Below are 21840 nucleotides of genomic sequence, written 5' to 3' on the forward strand. Positions count from 1 at the left end.
AACACTGTGAAGGTTAGTAAAATAACGCACTACAGCTCCAACATGGATTAATTAAGCTAATCTCTCCTAAAATCGCCACAACTTTATGATTTATTTGTAAACCTGTGTCTGACTTGACTTACACAGCAGTCAACCAACGTTCACCTTTGAGGGAAAATGATCCTTTTCTGTCCTAAAAGCCCCCCGAGTACCTTTTAATGACATCAGAGATGCGTTCACTTCACGTTTGTCACATAAAAAGAATCGGCATCATTATAGTTGTTCCTACAAGTTAGCATCCAGCACAACACTAAGCTAGGCCAGTGTTAGCATGTTTTCTCTCTCTGCTGATGCGACTCGTTGAAAATTCAGGCTTTCAATTTGGTTCCAGTTAATCATGTGCAAATTAAACTTATTGGAAAAGGATGTTTTCAGCTTCGTGACTTCAGCGCTCCGCATTGAGAGACTTTAGCAACTAGCATTTCAGCAGAATCTCTAGTGTTGGACGTGCAGTAGACTGACCGGGGCAGATCGAGGGGAAACAGTCTGACTTTGACTTCAGATGGACCAATTAGTGCGTCTCTACTTTGTAGGCCTTTTAGCAGCTGTATTTGATTCTGCTTTTTGAATCCAATTCAATTTTACTGCAAAAGCAAGAAATCTTACAAAGTATTTTTGGTCCAGTTTTTACTGTAAAATATCTCAGTACACTTGAAATAAGAGAAAACAAACTTTTCAGCAAGATATAGCAGTTTGTTTTAAGCCAATAATTCTTGAAAGTAGACAAAATAAATTCTAGTTTCACTAGCAGATTATTTCACTTATAACACTGGAAAATGTCTTGTTATATGTGAAATAATCTGCCAGTGGAACAAGTTATGTATTTTTTTATCAGTATTAAATAATTATTTACTTAAAACAAGCCCTTATATCTGGCTGAAAAGTTACACAGTTGAAATAACACAAAACTAAGATATTTGCAATACAAACTAAAGCAAAAATACTTTACCTTTTGTTTTTGCAGTGTCATCAGCTTATATTAGAAAAAAAAACATAATGACATGACCTGTGGTAAATAAAATGTCTGCTCTGCTTTCAGATTTTAGCAAACAAAATCCTCAGATGATGACATTTCTATCTGAACAAGGTTTTATTAAAGGAGTTGCTGCTGTAGCATCAAAACGTCCTTGTAGAACTGTTTTTATGCTGCATTAAACGACTGGAGCCACCAGATGTCCAAGTGGCATTGAAAGCCTGAATGCAGGTTATTTAAATAGTTTAACATCGGTAGCAGTTCTGCAGAGACACTGCAGTAATAATACATCTGCAGCACTTTGTGCAGCCCTGGTTTTAATGTGATCTCACCTGTGACCATCTGCTCGGACTTTAAGTCATTCCACATGAATGTGTAAATGTTTTATTACGCTTTTTTGTTTTTACTAGATTGTAGGACGGAGCATTCCAAAATGTTTCTGGAACAATGACATTTTTGCCCAACTTAAAGCCCCAGTTTTGCATATTTAAGATCATATTGACATTTTGTTGTGGCTTCATCCTTTCTTCTGTTTGGAGCAGACGTGTTTCATCTGCAAGGCTTCCTGGTTAGTGGCTCAGATTATCAGCAATTTATTGTTTATTTATTCTTTTTTTTGTGAATTTAAAAATTGTTCAACTGAAAATTTTAGAAAAAATAACTTGAAAAAAGACTTAAATTTACTTCTATTGTATATTATTTTTCAAATGCCATAGTAGCATCTTTATTAAGCATTAAGGTGGAGAAAAACTGATTTAAAAAGCTTTGACTTGTTCTCAGGTGTGTGAATCCTCTAGTATAAATTGAGCCACTGGGATCTGAAGATTTCTAGGTGGCGCCAGAGCACAAATGTCATGCATTTTATTTTTTTGTGAAAAGGATAAAAGTCCAGGTTTCCAGTCTGTTTTACTGAACTCACGCCATGGTTTGTAAAATTAGATTTTATATCAAGCAGAAACTCACTAAGGATGTTTTCTTGTGACCCCTGCTGGTCGTTGGGAAGATTGCAGGTTTTACGTTTAAATTTTGCAAATCTGTGGGTCAGATTTGAAACTGTTTGAGATTTTAAAAGGTCAAAATGTACTTTTTCCCACTGCAAAGCAATATGAACGGATAAAGGTGTAAAAAGTGAATGTCGGTACAAAGAAGGTATTTATATGGGAAAAATTACATCACAGTAGCTCCGTTTCCATCGACCATGTAATTTATTGGAATACGAAAATTTAATTTGCTAAATGGAACTACGCCAATTTAAAAAGAAACGGATGTTTTTCGGTCAAGAATTTATGGATTCTCACCGGATCAAAATTAATGTGTTGTGCAAATTTGAAATGGAAAAACTTTTTTCGCATCACACGAGTCACGTCATCAGTAACCAGATGTTACTGCTGGTAGAAAAGACAAAGAAGACAACATGAAGCTGTTGGATGATGATGGATGTTTTTTTGTGTCTTTAATGGAAACTCAGCAGCTGCGAAATTATGTTTTTTGATATTGGCAGATTATCAAGAGTGTTTTGCGTATACTTGTAATGGAAACGCAGCTACTGTTATCAACCTCTTTTATCTGCTGTGAAAAAGTATTTACACCCGTATGGATTTTGTTCAGTTTTCTGTCAAAGCCGTCATCAATGATGATGTCAGACAAGGAAAACCAGAGAATGCAAAATTCAGTTTTCATTTATTTAAGAAAAACTGATTTGTCATTAAGCTTTTTTTAAAAATTTTTTTTATGAATTCTCCAGGATTCTGCATCAGTAAATGAAATTTGTAGGTTAAATGTTCTGAAATCCTTGGTAAGAATACCTCCTGATATAAAATTGTGTAAGCAGAGGGTGGCTGAAGTGTCCTTTTCTCTACACTAAGGTTTAAACTGGTTTTAGTGGGAGAAGGTGAATTATTGTGCCTCCTGTCAGTCACAGAACTGGGCGAATCGCTCCATTTCCGTCTGGACTCTCCTCTGCCCCTCATGTTGTCATTTCACTCCACATCTGAACTCTGAGAGCAGAACCATCAGTGACTTGGTGTCGGTTCCCGTCTGCTGACTTCTCTCTGTGACTGTGTGTGTTGGTTTACCCAGTTAACTGGCCTTCGTCAAATGGAACTTGCCTACTAAAAACTCGTCGCTTTATTACCTGTATAGATATGATTTTATTTATTGTCTTTTTAATATCCTCTGCATTCATTGTGCCGCCATGTTTTCATGCCTAAGCCATTAAGATTTTTAATTAAACTGTATTTTTCTTTAACCTTTGGTGCGTGTGGTTTGTTCAACAGATATTTAATGTGTGCTTTTTTTGCCTCATCGCAAACCTGGAAAACGGTGCGTTCAGGGACTAATAGAAAATTCTAGACCCCAATCCATTCATGCATTTCTATTTTTGGTTATAAAATAATAATAAAAGTGTAAAAAATAAATTATTTTCTGCTTTGGGATATTAATTGTAAAGGCCAACCAAGTAAAGTTACCAATGTGTATTGTAACTACCTCTGAGGTTATTTGATTTTATTTTGGTAAATTTTTTTGAGAATGTTGCTACAGTAATGGAACAATTCTACCCTCAGTACAGAAAAAGGATAAAAAGTCAACTTTAGCTTCAGTTGATTAGGAAGCAAGGCTATTAACTATGATTAAAGTATATTTGAGTAACTTGAAATTTCTGTGATTTTTAACTATGGGTTATTTGTTCTTGCCTATGCATTCATTATTTAACTAACAGTGCTGGCTGTCTACTCTGAAATTAGTGGAAATAAACTGTTTCATACTTAAAAGGCAAAAACAAGATCTAAAAAACAACTTGTATAAATTCAATGCCATTATTCCACGACGAGTAAAACCTACAGAAAACCCACTTCATACTTCCATAAAGAACTACATAGTACAAAAATGATCTAAAAACATCTTCTGCTGTGGACTAATATTTGTCCTGCTGATATTCTCTCTGGACCTAAAGAGGAACGATGCAGCATCAGTTGTTACAGCTAGACACTAATGATCAGGCCTGAAATCTGGGTGTAGTGACTGACTCAGATCTGAACCTTCAGAGTCGCATAAAGAGAGTTACAAAGTCGGCCTTCTGTCACCTGAATCAGAACCAAACAGAGAACCAACATGCAGTTTATTAAACAGCAGCTGAACGTTTCCTTTCCCCTCACAAGTCCATCAGCTACCGGGAGGTCATGTATCTGAGCAGAAAATGTAAAACAAAACCCGATCTGAACCGTTTTATGCCTTTAAACCTCTTGAGCTGCTTCATCTCGGTCGTTATTGAGCCGTCGTCACCTGGAGGCCTGCAGGCTCTGCACCGAGCGGCTGAACTCAACGTTTGTTTTGCAGCTTTAAATTCTTTGCAGATGTGTTTTCTGTCCAGGAAGGAAATCTGAGCTACCGTTCGGAGCGCTTCCCAGTTTGCGCTGACAGCGGTTTGGAAGCGCTCACTTCTACACACACACACACACACACACACACACACTACACACTCGAAAGCTCTGCAGAAACAAGTCAAGGCCTTTTCTTTAGGTGGAACTTTTATTTGGCATCTTGTAAAAAAACAAAAAACAAGCATCAAGAGAATCACATGTTGAGCATTAAATTTATACACATGTAGAAAAGATAATCAGTTTCAAACTCTGTTTTCTCACCACTGAACAAATAAAGATTCACGGATCCAACCAGAAATCTGTTCAAACACCGACGGCATCGCTTCTCGTCATTCAGTGGGACATAAAAAATGAAAAACTGAAAATACTTCACTACGAATTTAAATGTTGCAAGTCATCAGGGCAGTGTAGCACTCTCGGTAACAAAAGAAAACTTTCAAAATAAAATACACAGTGAGAAATATTCACAACGCCAGCCTTTAAAAGGACCCCAGCAGTATTTTTTGCATGTTTTCTTTGCCTGTTTTAGATTAAACCTCAGTTCGTGGCTCCATCCACTATAATTACATCCGACTCGCAGAGCGGCACGACCGCTTTCCTGAAATATGAAACCGTGAGCTAAGAAATAAAAAAAAAGAAACCAAATAATGTTAGTGAATAACGAACACAAGAAGGTTTTTTTACTTGTTTTCTAAACTGGACATCTTAAATCTTTCCTTGCTTGTTTTATGAAATGTATCAAATAAAAAAGTTTGGGGAAAAAAATTTTTAAATCCAAAATCTAAATCTGTATATAATAATAAAAAAAAACATCTTGTGGTCGGGTCAGATTTTTGACTTTAGTGTAAACTGGGATTGCATTTAAATTTGTCAAAATTAGATACATTTTTCTAAATTTAAATTAAGCTAATTAAATGAATTATGATAGAAACATTTAAGATGAAAAATTTAACCATTTAAGATGGATTTTATAAAAGAAAAAAAAAATCATTCTTTTGTTTCCAAACACTTCAGATAAAGAAAACCATGAACCTTCTTGTGTTTATCACAGTGATCTCTCTGTATAAAAGCATCGTCAGTCCAAACTGTTGCGGTATGAAACATGCAAAAACACATGGGACCTTCAGGCTCTGACCAATCAGTGGCAACACAGAGAAAAACAGTTTCAAAATAAAATAAATTCAGTGTTTGATGTAAAAAATAAAAAAACAGGCACAGCAGATGTGTAACTTTGACCTGTTTGAGCTTCAGGAGGTCTAGCAGGTCTCTAACCTAAGCATATTTACAAACAGTACAAGAACGTGACAGCAGTTTGGTAAAGATGGCCACCAGTGAAGTAATCACTGGCGGTCCTGCAGAGCAGAAAATAAAATAAGCTGTTTTGGTCGAATGTAGGACGAGTTTTTACAACGTTTGGTCTCCATCAAGTCCTGCTTCAAATCTCACCTGGATGCTAAAGTAAAAACTATAGAAAACATGCACACGAGCCAGACGCTGCTGTGAAATGGAAATCTGAGCCAAAATATCTTAAATAACAAAATATATAATATTTACACTTTCATAAAAAAAGAAGGATGATTCACCATCGTACAAACACTAAACAACAGCAAAGAGCTGAAAACTAATGAGAGAACTGAATGCTGAAGCAAAGACTCATTCAGAAGGTACACATCTGTACAAACACACCTGGGAAATGTGTGTTCTGTGTGTGTTCTGTGTGTGTGTGTGTGTGTGTGTGTGCGTGTGCGGGTGTGTGTGTGTGTGTGTGTGTGAGTGTGCGTGCGTGCGTGTGTGTGTGGGAAAACCTGCTGAATACTGCTTAGAACAAAAAATGAAGGGAGGAACAGGGAGGGAGCGTCCAGACAAGGAGGAGGTCAGTGGGAACGTCCAAGGTCACCTCCGTGCCAATAACCTCCGTCTGGATACTGCGACCTGCTGCGGCTCCTCACGACCTTCAGGAGTTTTACTGCACAGACAGAAGAGAAGGTGAGATTTACTCAAATCATTCAGGAGAGGTCAACTCCACAAGACTCAGACCAGATCCTAAATATTTAAAAGAGCAGCTTTCACTCAGAAGCACGTTTTGACGACGGATTATTGAGCAAAGAAAGAAAGAAAGTGGCAACAGAGGAGTACATTTCCATTAAAAAACAGAAAAATATTTTTATTGAACTGTTTGATGTACAATAAAATACTTCCGACATTCTTGCAGGTTGAAAAGTGGTAAACTAGCAAGAACAAAATGAGTTTTTCATGATTAAAAGCAAAAATTTACGATATTAAAAGTCCTAGTTTCTTGTATTAACTTATAATATGCTATTTTCAGTCATGATGATGTTGATTGTTGCTATGGTTTCTCGGTTCTGTTTTTTCTCTCTTTCTGTAGGTGTAAAAGCAGACTGTTGACTTGTATTCTCTATCCTTTTTTCACTCCTCTACTCTGATCTCCTTTCCCTTGAAACCTTTTCCTCCTCCTTCCTCTGTTTCTTTTCTGTCTCTTTTACGTTTGAAATAAACCAAACGCAATTTCTAATAAAGTTTTATATCTAGAAAATAATGTGGCGACACTTCCAATATTCTCTAATGTTGAAAAGTCGTCCATTTACAAGAAAAAAAAAGTCATATGTTTACATTACTAAACTTTGATTTTTCTCGTGTAATTTTCAGTGATGTAGTTTTTAGTGCTACAGATGCATGTGTTTGTTGCTATGGTTTCTCGGTTTTACTTTTCCTCTCTTTCTGCAGGTGTATTCACTCACCACAACAGTTACCTGGTCATTGGGACCTTTCTTCTCTCCGTTCACGGCTTTTAGCAGCACAGCATCCTCGTTCTTTGGGTTGTTCTTCATCTCCACAACGATGTCGTCTTTGGTGGGCTTCTCTTTGGTGCTGCCCGGATGAGCACAGACATTATGAACTGGTGCTATAGACACGTTGAAACACGACATCACACGCACAAAATCCCAAAAAACTGCTCACCAACAACAACAATCATTGGTTTTAGTGGCCAAGTTGTTAACATAATGGGCTAAATCTTAAATGTATGTGTGATATGTAAAAGGAAAAAGGGAAACAGTGCTTTGCTAATATTTGTCAAAACTATGACAACTAAAAAACAATGTCAGGAAAAACTTTTCATAAAAAAAGCGAAGGAAAGGGAAATAGGTCAGCTATGCTAGCTTGACTATGACAAGCATCTCCATGTAGATGTGCTGCGGAATTTTGAGTGATTTGGTTGGTAAACACCAAATCTGAAAGGTCGAACTGAGTTAACGCTTTTTTTCTCTGCTTTAAGACTGAGTAGTTTAAAGCTCTTACCTTTATCTTTGTAAAGGTAAGAGCTAAATAAGTGTGTAAATACAACTGGGATCTATTTTGTGCGTCTGCATGCAAATTGGGAATGGTTGCTCAACCATTCCCAATCAACCAACCATTAGTTCACACACAAGCTGGGAAATTTCTGGCTTTTGCCAACAAATGCAATTTTGAGGGTTCTATGCAGAAAAATAAAGATATGATTGAAATTTTGTGCAGCAGAAGGAGTAGAGGGCGAGGCGGTACTCACATCTCCTGCTTTCCTGAACGTCCACAGGGGATCTTTCCCTTCTTATGCAGGAAGTAGACGATGCTTCCCAGGAAGGCGAGAAGCAGCAAACACAGTATGATCACCACTATGATCACTCCGCTGCCTTCAACTGCACACAGAAGCAGACATCCACTGTCAAGGTTTCTGTTAAGATTTTATTTATTTGCCTAAATAATCACAAACGGGTCAATTTTTTTTTTTTTACAACAAAAACAGGTTGTATATGTACCACTCAAACTTTCAGAAAAATAATTTTTTCTAATGTGTCTTACGTGATGGTTTGTTTTTTGTTCATTTGGTTTCTGGTGTGAAGGTTCACACTGGTGCACAAGGTTTCAAAAAGCTATAAGTCCGACAGATGACAGAACGTGAAGGACACTTTGGAGCTAAGAGTGCCACCCCCACGTGTTGCTGACAGCCTCTAAGCTCAACGTTGAAAAACTGCCACAAAGAGCGGAAAGTTAGTACCTTAGATCTCCATAGCAACCATTAGACATGATCTACAGTGTTGTAAAAAAAAAAGTTATGTTCTCTTACAGATGAAATGTTTCAACTTTTAATTTTAAATGATGATTTTACCTTTTGAATAAACAAAAGTTATGTGAAAAAAGGTCATTATTAACCGACTGACCACAAGTAAGTCGGTTCTGCAGGTGTGTTGCTACAAAGTTTCCACTCATAGATCAGGCAGGGACTCACATCATGCAGTTAATGCAGAAAACATGCAGAAAAATACAGAAACACTTCAGAGAAGAGCAAGGATCACCAGAGAGGATGAAGCAGATGGAGCAAGCAGACAAACATGGAAGAGAAGAAGAAGAACGGCGTTGAAACATGTCGAACTGAAAGTACTCCGAATTTTGTTTTAAAAAGCCTTATTTTTCATACTTGCCTGTTCAAAAATAAACTAAGCACACAATATTTTAACAAAGCAAGCAGATTTGTGCATCTCCATCACCGCCTGAGCTGATAAACCGAATTTATGCAATGGTTTAGTTGTGGTCCAGGGTCGCACCAAATCATTCAGAGGGCCGCGAATGGCCCCCGGGCCACGCCTTGGACACCCCTCAAGTTTAACCCTGTAAAGCCCAGTGTTGCAAAATTACAAAATCTCTATTTCAAATAAAACAGATATGCAAGTGTTGACTTCTCTTCTGTGTTTTCAGCCAAACCTAAAGACTGGACAATATTGTTCTGTCTTGGAAGGAAATTTGATTGGAAATTTGCAAATAAAATTCCCCCAACAGAGTCAAAAAATAACCAAACTTGAACCAAATTTTTTCAAAAAGTAAAATATTTTCACGTTTTTGGTTTATTACGTTTAAAGCATGTGCACGTCTGTAATTTTATGAGTTGCAACAATATTTAAATTTCCTTTCTGGATCAATAAAGTGCTTTTGAATTTGAAAAGAATGCTGCATAACTTTATGTTATAATTTTACAACAAAGTATTATGGCCAGGCTAAGAAAAAAAAGACTTTGCAAATAAAGTCAAAATATTATGAGAGTACAGTCATTATCAGAATAAAGTCATAATCCGCCAAAAAAGCTGTAATAATAAAGTTGTCTGCCAATAAAGTCAAATTAATAGTAGAAGAAAAATCATATTAATAGGATAATGAAGTAATTTTATGATAAATTCAACCATAAATAATTAAATAATAAATTAAAATACGGAATGTTGAACATCAGTTTATGAATAAATACTTGATCTTTAAACACATCAGACAATTAACAGTATCAGAACTTTAAAACCATCATCAAAATGCCTATTTAGAAGAAAGAATCATAAACTAATATCAGATCTTCAATGAAAAGCTTTGATCTCATTAAAACAACTTTTTTCTATTATTTTTACAACTTTCTTCTGGTGATATTGAGTCTTTATTCTGCTGTTATGTCATCTTCATATTCTGACTTTATTCTCATATTTAAAAAAAAGATTCTTAGTCTGGCCTTAATACTCCGTCATAGATTTTCATAAAACCTTACAAACCCAAAATAAATTTGAAAACATATTTTTATCTCCAAGCTGCTCCTACAAAACAATCTAATGGGTTGAACTTTTTTTTTTTCATGTGTTTGTATGTCCAGGTTTTCCAGGGTCAATATAAACATGGTTTTTGTCACCCATCTAAACCAGAAGAAGCTTCAGTCTTTGATATTCTGCAAATAAACCAAACTACATTCCTACAAGTTAAATATAAACCAATTGATGCAGCTGCAATTTAGCAACACTGCTCCAGACTTTATAAGGAAGTTTTATGATGAGAAAAACTATTTTGAAAGCAACACAAGAAAAAAAATCAGTATTGCAGCAAATAGCTCCACTTGAATCACTCTGTGAAGACTCCATGAACTGTTGTAGTAAAACCTAACAAAAAAAAAAACTCTAATATATTTCTGCAAGAATCTGTGCCTCACTTCACTTATCAATCATAAATGGACTCCATCAGTTTTGAACTAAGTGAACAGTTGCCTTCCAATGTAGTAGGATTAGTCTTTAAATATACTGACTCAATAAAAAGTGAGAGAAACATTTAACCTTTTTATTGCACCAAGTGTTGATGATGTAATTTATTCTGACTGCATTAGTTTAGAATGGCCGTAAACAAAAAGAAAAGCAGTAAAAAGTTGTTTGGGAACATTCTGGACCAGATTTTTCCCTCTGTTGTTTTTATTTCAGACTCCGTGTTTTTCCCCAGAGTCCTGCAAAGATTTAACGATACGAACTAACAACCCAGATTAAGTCAGAAAACTGCCTGATAATTGCAACCCCCTCAAAGGTGAAGTGTAAATTAACCCGGTATGTTAAAGCTACCATAAAACACGATTAATGTCTGGCTGTCTTTTTTCCACATTGCTGATTTTTGTTTACTTAAAAAGTTCTGGGATAAACAAATAATATTTTACAGCTGCAGCGTGTTTGATCCGAGTATCTGGGATTTGCTGGCGTTAAGATTTTTTTTTAACTCTAAAAATCAAACAGAATATTTAAAAACAGCCAAGGGCTAACTCAAAGATCTGCCAGCAAGCTAAAGACAGTCTTAGGGTGGAATGCCTGTAAATAATGCATGGCCTACTGCAGCCCTGCATTGTCACATATGGATGTTGGTGAAAAGCGTGAACATTGGGAGGAAAGCGTTTGAGCTGGAAAGCTGCAACATTAGAGACTGCAGGGCGGTAATCGTCTTACCGGGAGAGAAGGGAGCAGTGCGGGTGACCCTGGGAACTGTGGACGAGTAAAACAACACTCAGAGTGGGAAGAAGTTCACGTCCACCAACATTAATCCAACACATAAACACACACATCCCTTAAGATTAGTGCAAACCTGCTTTTATTGTGTTAAACATTTGGTTAAAGAGCAAACTGTGATCATTTATCAGCTGGTTGTTGTTAAAGATGCAACAAGAATTCAGCTGGTGACCAGAATTGGTCGGTTTTTGCCTTGGCCTGCTCAGAAACTGAAAATTCGCATCAGTTTCTAATCAGTGAACACACCATAAGTAAGTGTAAAAAGAGTTGTTTTTGCAATGCTTTATTTTAAAGTTAGAGGAGCATGAACGAAGCATGTCCAAACCAAACTTGACAGTGATGCCCATGATACATTGCAGCGTGACGTCAAGGTCCCACCCCAGCTCCCTGCTGGAGGGCTAAAAACTGCTCGCCGCTGATAGCATTGTTTTTACAATGTTTTTAGCTGTTAAGTTGTCAATATAAATCTAAATGTGCACATGACATATAAAAAAAAAATGGACACAGTTATTTGCTACTACTGTCAACACTACAGCAAGATATCAAGATATCACATTTCAGAGGCTTCTAAAAAGTTTAAATTAAATAAAGAATAGCGAGGGAGAGGGAAGTAGGTCAGCTTTCCTAGCTGGATTTTGACAACCTTAACATGTAGATATGGAATAAATCATGAGATGTGAATTCAGACAAAGTCAAAGATTTGATCAAATCAACAAACACATTAGAAAGGAGAAGGTATGGGTGTTTTCTAAGTTAGCTATTTCCAACGTTTTGTATATATTGATATGAGCCCTAAAAAGCCTAAATTAGCTTGACTTCAACAAGTAGAAACCACGACAAAGCTGGCATATACAACTTGGGAAAACAATCTTAGTCCCTTCCCTCGATACTCCCGTCTCTCACTAACTGACTCGAGGTGAGAGGGATTTGAAAGAGCCCAGTGTTTTTTCAATCTAATTATCAAAAACGTTTGGACACAGATAGACTCTCCAATTCTAAAGAAAGTAAAAAAAATTGAAAAAATGCCTTAAATTTGTAAGCCATTTTGACCCAAATTTTTGGGTGTAATAAAAAACACAAAGACCACATACAGTCATTTGAATTTTTATATGTGTTCGTCTTGGGAATCTTTTCTTCAAATTGCTGGAGGGGTAAAATGAGCCAAGAGTCGACAGCAGCAAATACCTGGCAGGTTGAATGAACTACAGCAAAAGAGCTCTGCTTTATTCTTCAGAGTTTCCAACATCTAATCTGGATCATGCTGGATTAAGAAAACCTGACATAATTTTTAACCAAAAGGGTTGGGTTAAAGAACTGTGTGTCGATTCATGCAGGTCATGAGACATTACTCCACAATGCCAGATAAATTATCTTAATGAAGGGGAGTGTACATCAATGGTTGTGTCTTGTCAGTTCAAACTTTTTCAGCTTTCGCAAATAAAAAACACAGATCCCAGTATTTCCAAAACGGAGCAGGAATCCTATTTTAATTTTCCACAGGTGTTTTTCAGGTGTTTCTCTTCATTTTAATCAATATCAGCCCATATTAACACAATAACAGAAGCAAACAACCTCAAACCTGTTTCAAATGTCTAATTCAAAAATATGAATCAAACAAATGTTATAGTATTGCATAATTTCTCTTTTAAGCTAAAATGAATGAGTCAGACTTAAAAACTTTATTGAAAACTCTTTAGTGAATTTATCCTGTGAGAAATATTATTTAATGTCTAGAATTTCTTTAGCAAATCAAACAATCAATTTAACAATTTATGGTTGAACAACAACTCAGTTTTAATGGGCTAAATTAGGAGGAAGAAAAACAGCTGTGACACATTCGTCAAACAATTTCCCAATTTGACATCAGAAAATTTAACTTGCATGTTGTTCAACATACATATAAGAAAGAGACGCTTACTGGCTTTGATGCTGAAGACCTTGACCTCAGTGCCCTGGTTGTTGGACGCGTTACAAATGGCGCTGACGTCCGAGTTGATCTTGACCGACACCATGCTGTGAGTAATGTGGTCGTTTGCTTTGCTCATCACTTCTTGCCAGTTCTACAGAGAAAGAGACATTTTTATTTATGCAAAAGTTATCGACATCTCTCTTTCAAAATGGACAAACTGAATCTCCTTTAGGTGTAACTAAAGGTTTCATGAAAACAAATCCAGCAAGTCTCTTTTTTAAAACTTCCAAAGCAAATGTTTGTACATTTGTCTTTATTTAGTGCTGCCTTTACCAACTATTAGACTCCAGCCAAGGATAGTTTTATCAGAAGCGTTGTCGAGTTTGTATACAATGCAATAGTTGGATGCACAGTTGGATGTACGGTTGGATGAACGGTTACCTGGCTGCCTGTGATGCTCCAGGTGATACTGGGCAGTGGATGCCCGCGGGCCTCACAGCTCAGGTTCAGCGTGCGGCCGGCCACTTCCTCCAGCTGGACCTCGTCCTCCACGCCGGCCAACTGAGGCCCGCCTGGAGGAACAGCCACCAGAAACATTCACCAAGATGGTCACCAGATCCTGTTCTAGTAAACATTCACCAACGTGCTGTAATATACCCATAAAAACACTTCACCCTGTTTCATTTACGTCTTCATAACCCTAAACTTCCTGTAGAAACTATCAGAACTCAAAGCTCTGACCTTAAAGGGTAACAGGAAGTTAACAGCAGTGGCTCACTGACCTTGGACGATGATGTTAACCGAGCCGTTGGTGTGCAGGGAGGGCAGGGAGGGAACGGTCACCTCGCAAACGTACCGTCCGCTCGTCTCGTAGGTGGCGTCGTTCAGGTGGAGCGTGTTGCCGTGACCCACCTGCTTCCCTTCCTAAACAAACCCAAAGCAAACATCCAGACACGACCCCAAGGTCAGCGACGCCACCGGAACATCAGAACATCATCACAATGGTCAATTCACTAACAACACTAACGTATTATACAACAATCAGGGGGAAGACTGCTGATTGGACAGCTGTCCAGTGAACTAAAGAATGTTTTTGTATCCAAACATGTTAATGGAAAGTTTAGTGGAAGGAAAAAGTGCATAAGCAACAGGGAATAACTGCAGTGTTGAGAGTTTTATAAAAGCCCATTCAAGAGTTTGTGAGAAATTTAGTCCAGCTAAAGTACTTGGCCACTCAGAAATCCCTGTATCCTAGCATATTGACGGAAAGCTTAGTGGAAGGAAAAAGTGCACCAGCAACAGGGAATAACTTCAAACTGAAATGAAGTTACCTTGTACCACATGGTTACAGTTTTCAGAGAGGACAGGGCGTTGCACGATGCCACCAGATTTTCACCTTTGTCCATATACTCCAACTCTTTCGGAACCACAACAGCCGGGTCCAAATCTGAAACGGGATGAAGCACGACATGACACACACACACGTGCACACACATGTACACACACACACATGAACACAAACTCAGAAATTACCACATTGTTTTTTTTTTGTTTTTTTTGTTTTTCCAAAAAAATTTCTGAGCTCAATCTCCTAGAAAATTTTTGACTTTTCAAACTTGAAAATGTCCTTATTTATTCCAGAAAATGTCTAATTTTCCAGATTTAGCTATTTGGAAGAATGCTGGATATCACATTTCTACACAAAGATGTTCTACGCCTCACAGAACAAAACCTAAAATATCCTATCATCAGCCCTGAATCAGAATTTGAACTCTAATGTCTCTAAATACTAAAGTACAGAATAATTCTGCAGAAATACAGTTCCTGGTGTGTAGGCGCATGAAATGTTTTCCTACGTACAATGCACCGTGAGCGTGACCTCTTCTTTGATCTCTGTTTGTCCAGCAGAGTCCAGCACCCGGCACTGGTATATGCCGCTGTCTTTCCGGGACACAGACGGCAGAATCAGGACATCACCTCTGCTCTCCAGCAGCGTATCGGGCTCCTGAAAAGGAAACTCCATTTAGTTTACAAGGGAGAGGGGAATGGGGCCTCAGTTGAGAGGCACATACAAACATGATTGACGAGACTCACCTCCTGTAATACTCAGAATTTTAGTAATAACTTAATGTTTTTATATTTAACACAGAAAGAAAACCCCACCAATTAGCAGGATATCAAAAAATTGGGTTAAACTCTTACAGTTTCTCTCCACGGAAATCTTTAGTAAAAGGCGAAAGATTTATACGATTTGAAGAGAAACAATAGCCCATGACCTGCTGATGATGTAGGTGCCCCATTTCTCCTGTCATCATACCCACTTCACTGACGGCACTATTTGACTAAGCAACATAAAAACTCAAAAACTTAAGTATCTCACTCTGGTTGTTTCTGATTAGCACTGGCAGCACTGGGAGATTGATTTTTTTTCACAGATTATCTGTCTCATACCACACTGCCACAACATGGTGACAGTTTTTAACAAATATATATAAAAAACATTTTAGCATACTGCAGCTTTAAGCCTGAATATATTTCTAAAATGTGTTGTTTCCACCACATGTTCCCTTTCTTCAAATTACTTTGTCTGACCACGTCTGCCAACCGGCTGATTGGGAAATGCTCAGCCTGCAGTCAGCTGAGCCTTTGTGTTCTCCAGAGACACAATGAATGTGTCTCTGGTGTGTCTGACGTGGGAACGAGCCCTGCTCGCCAACATGGCCTCCGGTCTCAGACCCGGTCTGGATCTGTACTCACAGACCCTCCACGCTCGTGTCTGCCGCTGTGGGCGCTACATTTCAAAAACACTCCCTACGTGTCTCTTGTGTGTCACTCACACACTCTCGGGGGACGCAGGGTGAGAAAAGACGCTCCATTCTTACTTGTTCCTTGCTGAAAATGAAGATCGGCGGGGGGTTGCCGTCACCCTGGCAACGCAGCTCTACGGTATCCCCCTCTTTGACCAAGCCCTGCGGCGAATCCTTCCACAGCTCCATCATAGTGGTGGGGTCTGCACACACACGCACACACACACACACACACACACACACACACACACACACACAAAGAAATAAAATAAATTAGGCAGGCTTATTCAGCATGCTGGTAAAGTCACTTCACAAGATCATTTCCATAATGCTGACAGATCCAGTCTGGCTTTTTACAAAACTGTTCCAACAATAACCAGAGGAAGTTTTATTTGATACAGCTGAACCTGCAGATTGGGTTTACTGGCAAAATATGCAAATGATCTGATGTTCATAAAAAACAAAAACCCAACTGGAAAAACACAGTCAACATTACAAATGACTTCTCCAAAGTAAAACTCAAAAAGCCACTTTTAAAGAGTAACTAAATCCCCAAATCAACTTTTGTTGCTGATAATCAATAGAAAATCATAAAGAATATATTTTTACATATTTGGCAAAGCTGTCACTATGTTGTGACAGATTAAGAGACAGATAGGTCTGTCACAATAAGTAATAAATCAATTAATCTCATGATAAATTGACACTAGCTGAATAAATGCCATTTGCATTTTCTCTTTCTACCAAAAACTGGAAGGCAAAAGTCTTCAGTCTGGTGTTTTGGTCTCAACTTGCCCCTTTTTTTGTAGGAAAATTTTGTTTGTTTTGTTTACAGAGACTTCATAATTCATTCTATTTGTTGTTTCTGCTTTGTTTATTTATTTTGGATATTTAAAATGTCTTCCAGGCCCAGTGTTAAATGTTCACTAAAACTTAAAGCTTATTGATCTGAGAATGTGTTTTTGCATATAACGGCATTACCATTATATTAGTTGAAAACTGTCTAAAAACAACAATATTATCATTTATTGCAATAACTAATTGGGACAATTTATCGTCGTCCAGCAAACTTTGTTATCTTGCATTACCTAAATATAAAGATAATAAAGACAATAGTAAAATATTTGAATTTTTGAGTCTTTATGTTGCTTAGTCAAATAGCGCCGTCAGTGAAGTGGGTATGATGACAGGAGAAATGGGGCACCTACAGCATCAGCAGGTCATGGGCTCTTGGTTCTCTTCAAATTGTATAAATCTTTTGCTTTTTACTATTTTTTTTGTTCTGTGAGGTGTATTTTTTTTTCCATAGAGGGCAACAGCAAGAGTTTAACTAAATTTTAAGACATCCTGCTGATGAGTGGGGTGCTCCTTCTATGTTCAACATTAAAGTATTTAATGATTTGAAAGCAATGTTCAGAATTACAGTATAGACTCTGACATAAAATAGTATTTAGTGCAATTTGAGAACATGGTGATACACTAAAACAAGTATCTGAAAGCTCAAAGTGGCAGAAGTGAACAGACTAAAGTCTAATTTAACGATTTTACACAAAAAATGTCACAAACATGTTTTGTATAACCCATAGATTTATTCTAACCTGTTCTAGGAAGCGTAGTAGGTTACCTTTAACATGTAACTAGCATGAATCTCAAGATTTGTGAATCTCAACCTTACTATTAACTTAAGTTTTAAATAGTAAGCTGTTTTAGGCTCCACACACAGTGTATCACCCTTTAATATCTCACTACATTGTAAACTTCAACATTACTATTAACTTATTCAGTATTTTAATATTTAACATAAAATGAGCACCCCACTAACAAGCAGGGTATCAAAAAATTGGGTTAAACTCTTGCAGTTTCTCTCCATGGAAATCTTTAGTAAAAGGCAAAAGATTTATACAATTTGAAGAGAAACAAGAACCCATGACCTGATGGTGCATTTGCCCCATTTCTCCTGTCATCATACCCACTTCAATGACGGTGCTATTTGACTATAGCAATGCATTGTGGGAACCAAAAAGCTGGCCTCATCTATGTTTTTTAACCACTTTATTTGAAGATTTGAATTTAATATGAGTTTCCACATCACTTCCCTGTAGGATCAGTAAAGTATTTTTGAATTTGAATGAATTATAAAAAATTATGTACGCTTTTATGCAATGAGGCAAAGCACTTTGCCACTATTTTTAGCAACTTCTCAGAAATCACTGACTATTTTACAAAACAGTGACCATCGACAAATCTAGTGACTTTTTCCTATTTTGTTGTAGGCTTTTATGGCGACAACTCTGCTTTGTCCTGAACGAGAACTCAGCCCTATGGAGATAAATTTGGGCCATAAAGCTTGTTCAAAAGAAAAAAAAAAGTTTTGAAAATGTAAAAAAATGCTCATAACTAGTTTTAGGATTCAATGTTTGTTTTTTTCAGTCTCAAAACTGTTGGTCCTGTTTAAATATCATCAATACTCTGTGCATGTGATGTGGGAAAAAATATAGATACATTTTCACAGCATTTTCAGTCTGTGTTTAGCATTTCTCATGCACTCTAAAAAATATTTCTTCATTGTAAATATATATAAAAGCATGTCTATGAAACAAAAGTTGACTTGATTGATTCTTAAGGCATTTTCAAAATACCAGAGATTGTAGGAACTATAATACCCTGAATTTTAGTAATAACTTTATGTTTTCATATTTAACACAAAAAGAATACCCACTAACCAGCAGGGTATCAAAAAATTGGGTTAAACTCTTACAGTTTGTCTCCACAGAAATCTTTAGTAAAAGGCAAAAGACTTGTACAAATTGAAGAAAAACAAGAGTGCATAACCTGCTGATTGTAGGTGTCCCATTTCTCCTGTCACCATACCCACTTCACTGACGGTGCTATCCCCTCTGCTGTTCAGTGTGGTGCTCCTTCTGTTGTTCAATATTAAAATACTTTGTCAGCTAGAAGCAATCTACAGCATATGGTGGGACTTGGAACATTGTGTTATTTTATGATTTCAGTGCATTGTCTGTGTAAAGCCTTAACACCTCATTCTAAAACTACGCACAACAAAGCAGATTGAAATCTCTTTATTTAGGAATGATTTCATGCAAGTGGTGTGCAGCGGTAAAGCTCAGCCCACATATTGAGGCCCTCGTTGAGGCCTTAGTCCTCAACGAGGCCATCGAGTGTTGCTGCATGTCTGAACAACAAAATCTTTGTGCTGAACAAAACTGAGTGCTATGGACCTAAATTGGGGCCATAAAATTTGTTCATAAGAATAACATTTGAAACTAAAACAACAACAAAAAAATTTAAAACTTTACATTTATTTTAAAATTGGAAAAAGTTTGAAACTGAAAGTGAAAAAAAAAAAAAACTGCCACTGGAAAAAACTTTTGAAATGGGAAAAATAAAAATAAAAAAGGCTTTAAACTGGTTAAAAAAATAGAGGCGTGGCCAGCTTTTCTGTGTCCATAAAGCATTGTTCAGTCGAATAGCACCGTCAGTGATGTGGGTATGGTGACAGGAGAAATGGGACACCTACCCATTAACAGGTCATGCACTCTTGTTTCTCTTCAATTCATATAAATCTTTCGCCTTTTACTAAAGATTTCCATGGAGAGGAACAACAAGAGTATAACCCAATTTTTTGATACCCTGTTGTTCAGTAGGGTGTTCATTTCATGGTCAATGTTAAAACTCAAGCAAGTTAATTTTCTTTTCTCTGCTCTCTTCTACTGTTTTTGGGTGGAGTTGTTGCTAGTTTGTCAGGACTGTTTATCTTACACCCAAATGGCATACTTATTTTAATTTAGATGTTTTTTCTGTCCTTGAATTTTAACTAAGATTCATTTTTAAGACTGATGGAAAAGCTTTGTTAAATATTCAGATTTTAACAAACTGTGAGCAAACAGACAGATCAGAAAGGGATGAAGAGATTTTAAATCTGAACGTCTAACCTCTGTGCACCAGTTTTCCTCCATTTTCCAGGCGTTTTCCCCAGCACTGCAGATTTACTGGTTTTAGCATTTCCAACGTGGGCGTTTTTATGAATATTCCACTCACAATGTGCAAGTTAAATTACATTAGCATCTTTTACAGCCGAATGTAAAACAATAAACTCCCTAGGAGAAGCAAGCGAACTGCAAGCCAAATAAAAAAAAAAGTATGGTTTGATGTGAAAATACTGAAATTAGCAACAGAACTGGAAACAATACAGAACAGCAAGGAAACTGTTTATCTAACTGCAAAGGCTGGAAGCATTAAGCTGAACTAATTAAAGTGTTGTCAGGCAATTATGGTGACAAAACTTGGAGACAATTACAGTCAAGAATCGAGGTGAGACAGTCAGCATTAGACTTTAATTAGTGACTTACTGCTCTACTGCAGGTCAGTATAACCGTATGAAACTCACAGTGAACAGTGACATTGATGCTTTGGGACATCCTCGTCCTGATGGCTCCCGGGACAGAGAAGCTGACCTCACAGGAGAAATGGGAGTCCTTGTCCTCCTTCAGTATCCTGTACTCCAGGGTGCTCTGCACAGAGTAGAAGCCTCTGGGCTCCCGGGTCACCAGGATGATCACATTTACCTCTGGAACAGTGAAAACACAGCAAGAAACAATGTCAAAATGAAGTGGTTGAATCAGCTCATGTGAGCTTCTGTGGCTGAAAATGTTAGAAAACCTGATTATTCAAGTAGTCAGCATCCTCTGGGTGTAGATGCTATTATGCTTCCTTGAACATGTTAATTACATATTTTCACACAATCAATTTGAGATAATGAGATTTTATCTGGTAAGTGCTGTCAATTTTGAGATGCTTTCAGAATGAGTTGTTTTAGGGCGTCTTATCACTTTAAATCCAAATAAGCTGCAGCTGGCCACAACTCCCAACTCAACATTGCAACATTGCTGCAAACAGATACACAATTAGACAACCATACATATTTAAAAAGTAGAAGTGGCGCTTCCAGCACAACCAACAACAATGCAGCCAGTATCTTCTGGATGGTAAATCAACAACTGAGCACTTGTCTTTTCCAGCAGCCATTGTGCAGCACATAGAGCAGTAAAACCAGCTGGGCTTGGTTGGGGTTGCTGGATAACAGGGCAGTGATAATTTGATTGTGACTTATCAATCTGGCGGTTTTTGAAGAAACTAATTTTCCACACACTAAAAAGCTTTGAGTTGTTACCAAAAAATGGGTGGGTTGTTTGAATACTCTTTATAGACCCTGTAAAGGTCATCAAACATTTCCACATTTTTTACCTTTATCAATACTTTTCTCACAATGACTATGACAATGAAAATAAGGAGAAGAACAACACAAGGTCCTGTAAGCTACAATAGCTTCATATCGAGCAAGACACATGTTTTAACCTGCTTCATGTTGTCAGACAGGTTCTATTTACAGGATTTCTTGATTCTACATGTACTAACCTATAGCAAGCAAAGTTAAACCAAGCTTTAGAAATATGTAAGTAATTACCAGGCAAGTACTTTTTCAGTACTTACCCATTAAGGACTGCACTGTTTCTAACAGGCTAATTGTGCTAGCAGTACTGATACATGGATAATTTTATGGGTATTTCTTATTTTAAAATTTTCAGCAAACCTGTTGCTAAGCCAGTGGTTAAACCTTTACACCAATCATGTACAATTCGATATAAATACTCTAAGACAAGGAGGAAAAGCCACAGCAGTAAAAACTTACGTCCTACTTGAGGCATCAGTGGCTCGTTATCCTTGTACCAGGTGATGTTGGGTTTAGGAAATCCATTTCGAACCTCACATGACGCCACCTGGAGGGGTTTGTATAGAGTTTCAATCAGGGGTGAAAGTAGTTTTAAATTCTTGTGGGTTCTATGACAAAAAAAATTAAAATAAATAAGAA

The 21840-nt window shown here is 37.2% G+C and overlaps 1 protein-coding gene across 3 annotated transcripts in view; it reads right to left on the bottom strand.

Annotated features, from left to right (window-relative positions):
* Positions 1 to 6144: 6144 nt before the first annotated feature.
* Positions 6145 to 21840, bottom strand: part of mcama (melanoma cell adhesion molecule a) — a 61725-nt gene continuing 46029 nt past the window's right edge. The window contains exons 5-16 of one of the 3 annotated variants that reach the window (XM_007562990.2): positions 21661 to 21748; positions 20359 to 20538; positions 16026 to 16153; positions 15004 to 15148; positions 14475 to 14590; positions 13926 to 14067; positions 13585 to 13715; positions 13153 to 13294; positions 11175 to 11210; positions 7958 to 8087; positions 7152 to 7281; positions 6145 to 6358 (exon numbers count right to left, since the gene is read on the bottom strand). In XM_007562990.2, coding sequence (XP_007563052.1) covers positions 6356 to 6358; positions 7152 to 7281; positions 7958 to 8087; positions 11175 to 11210; positions 13153 to 13294; positions 13585 to 13715; positions 13926 to 14067; positions 14475 to 14590; positions 15004 to 15148; positions 16026 to 16153; positions 20359 to 20538; positions 21661 to 21748 — 1371 coding nt within the window. In that variant the 3' untranslated portion in view covers positions 6145 to 6355. The remainder of the gene's footprint in view (positions 6359 to 7151; positions 7282 to 7957; positions 8088 to 11174; positions 11211 to 13152; positions 13295 to 13584; positions 13716 to 13925; positions 14068 to 14474; positions 14591 to 15003; positions 15149 to 16025; positions 16154 to 20358; positions 20539 to 21660; positions 21749 to 21840) is intronic. The other 2 variants (XM_007562991.2, XM_007562992.2) reach the window with 2 other exon arrangements.

Source organism: Poecilia formosa, unplaced genomic scaffold (genome assembly GCF_000485575.1).
Source record: "Poecilia formosa unplaced genomic scaffold, Poecilia_formosa-5.1.2 Scaffold143, whole genome shotgun sequence".
Taxonomy (NCBI): Eukaryota; Metazoa; Chordata; class Actinopteri; order Cyprinodontiformes; family Poeciliidae; genus Poecilia; species Poecilia formosa.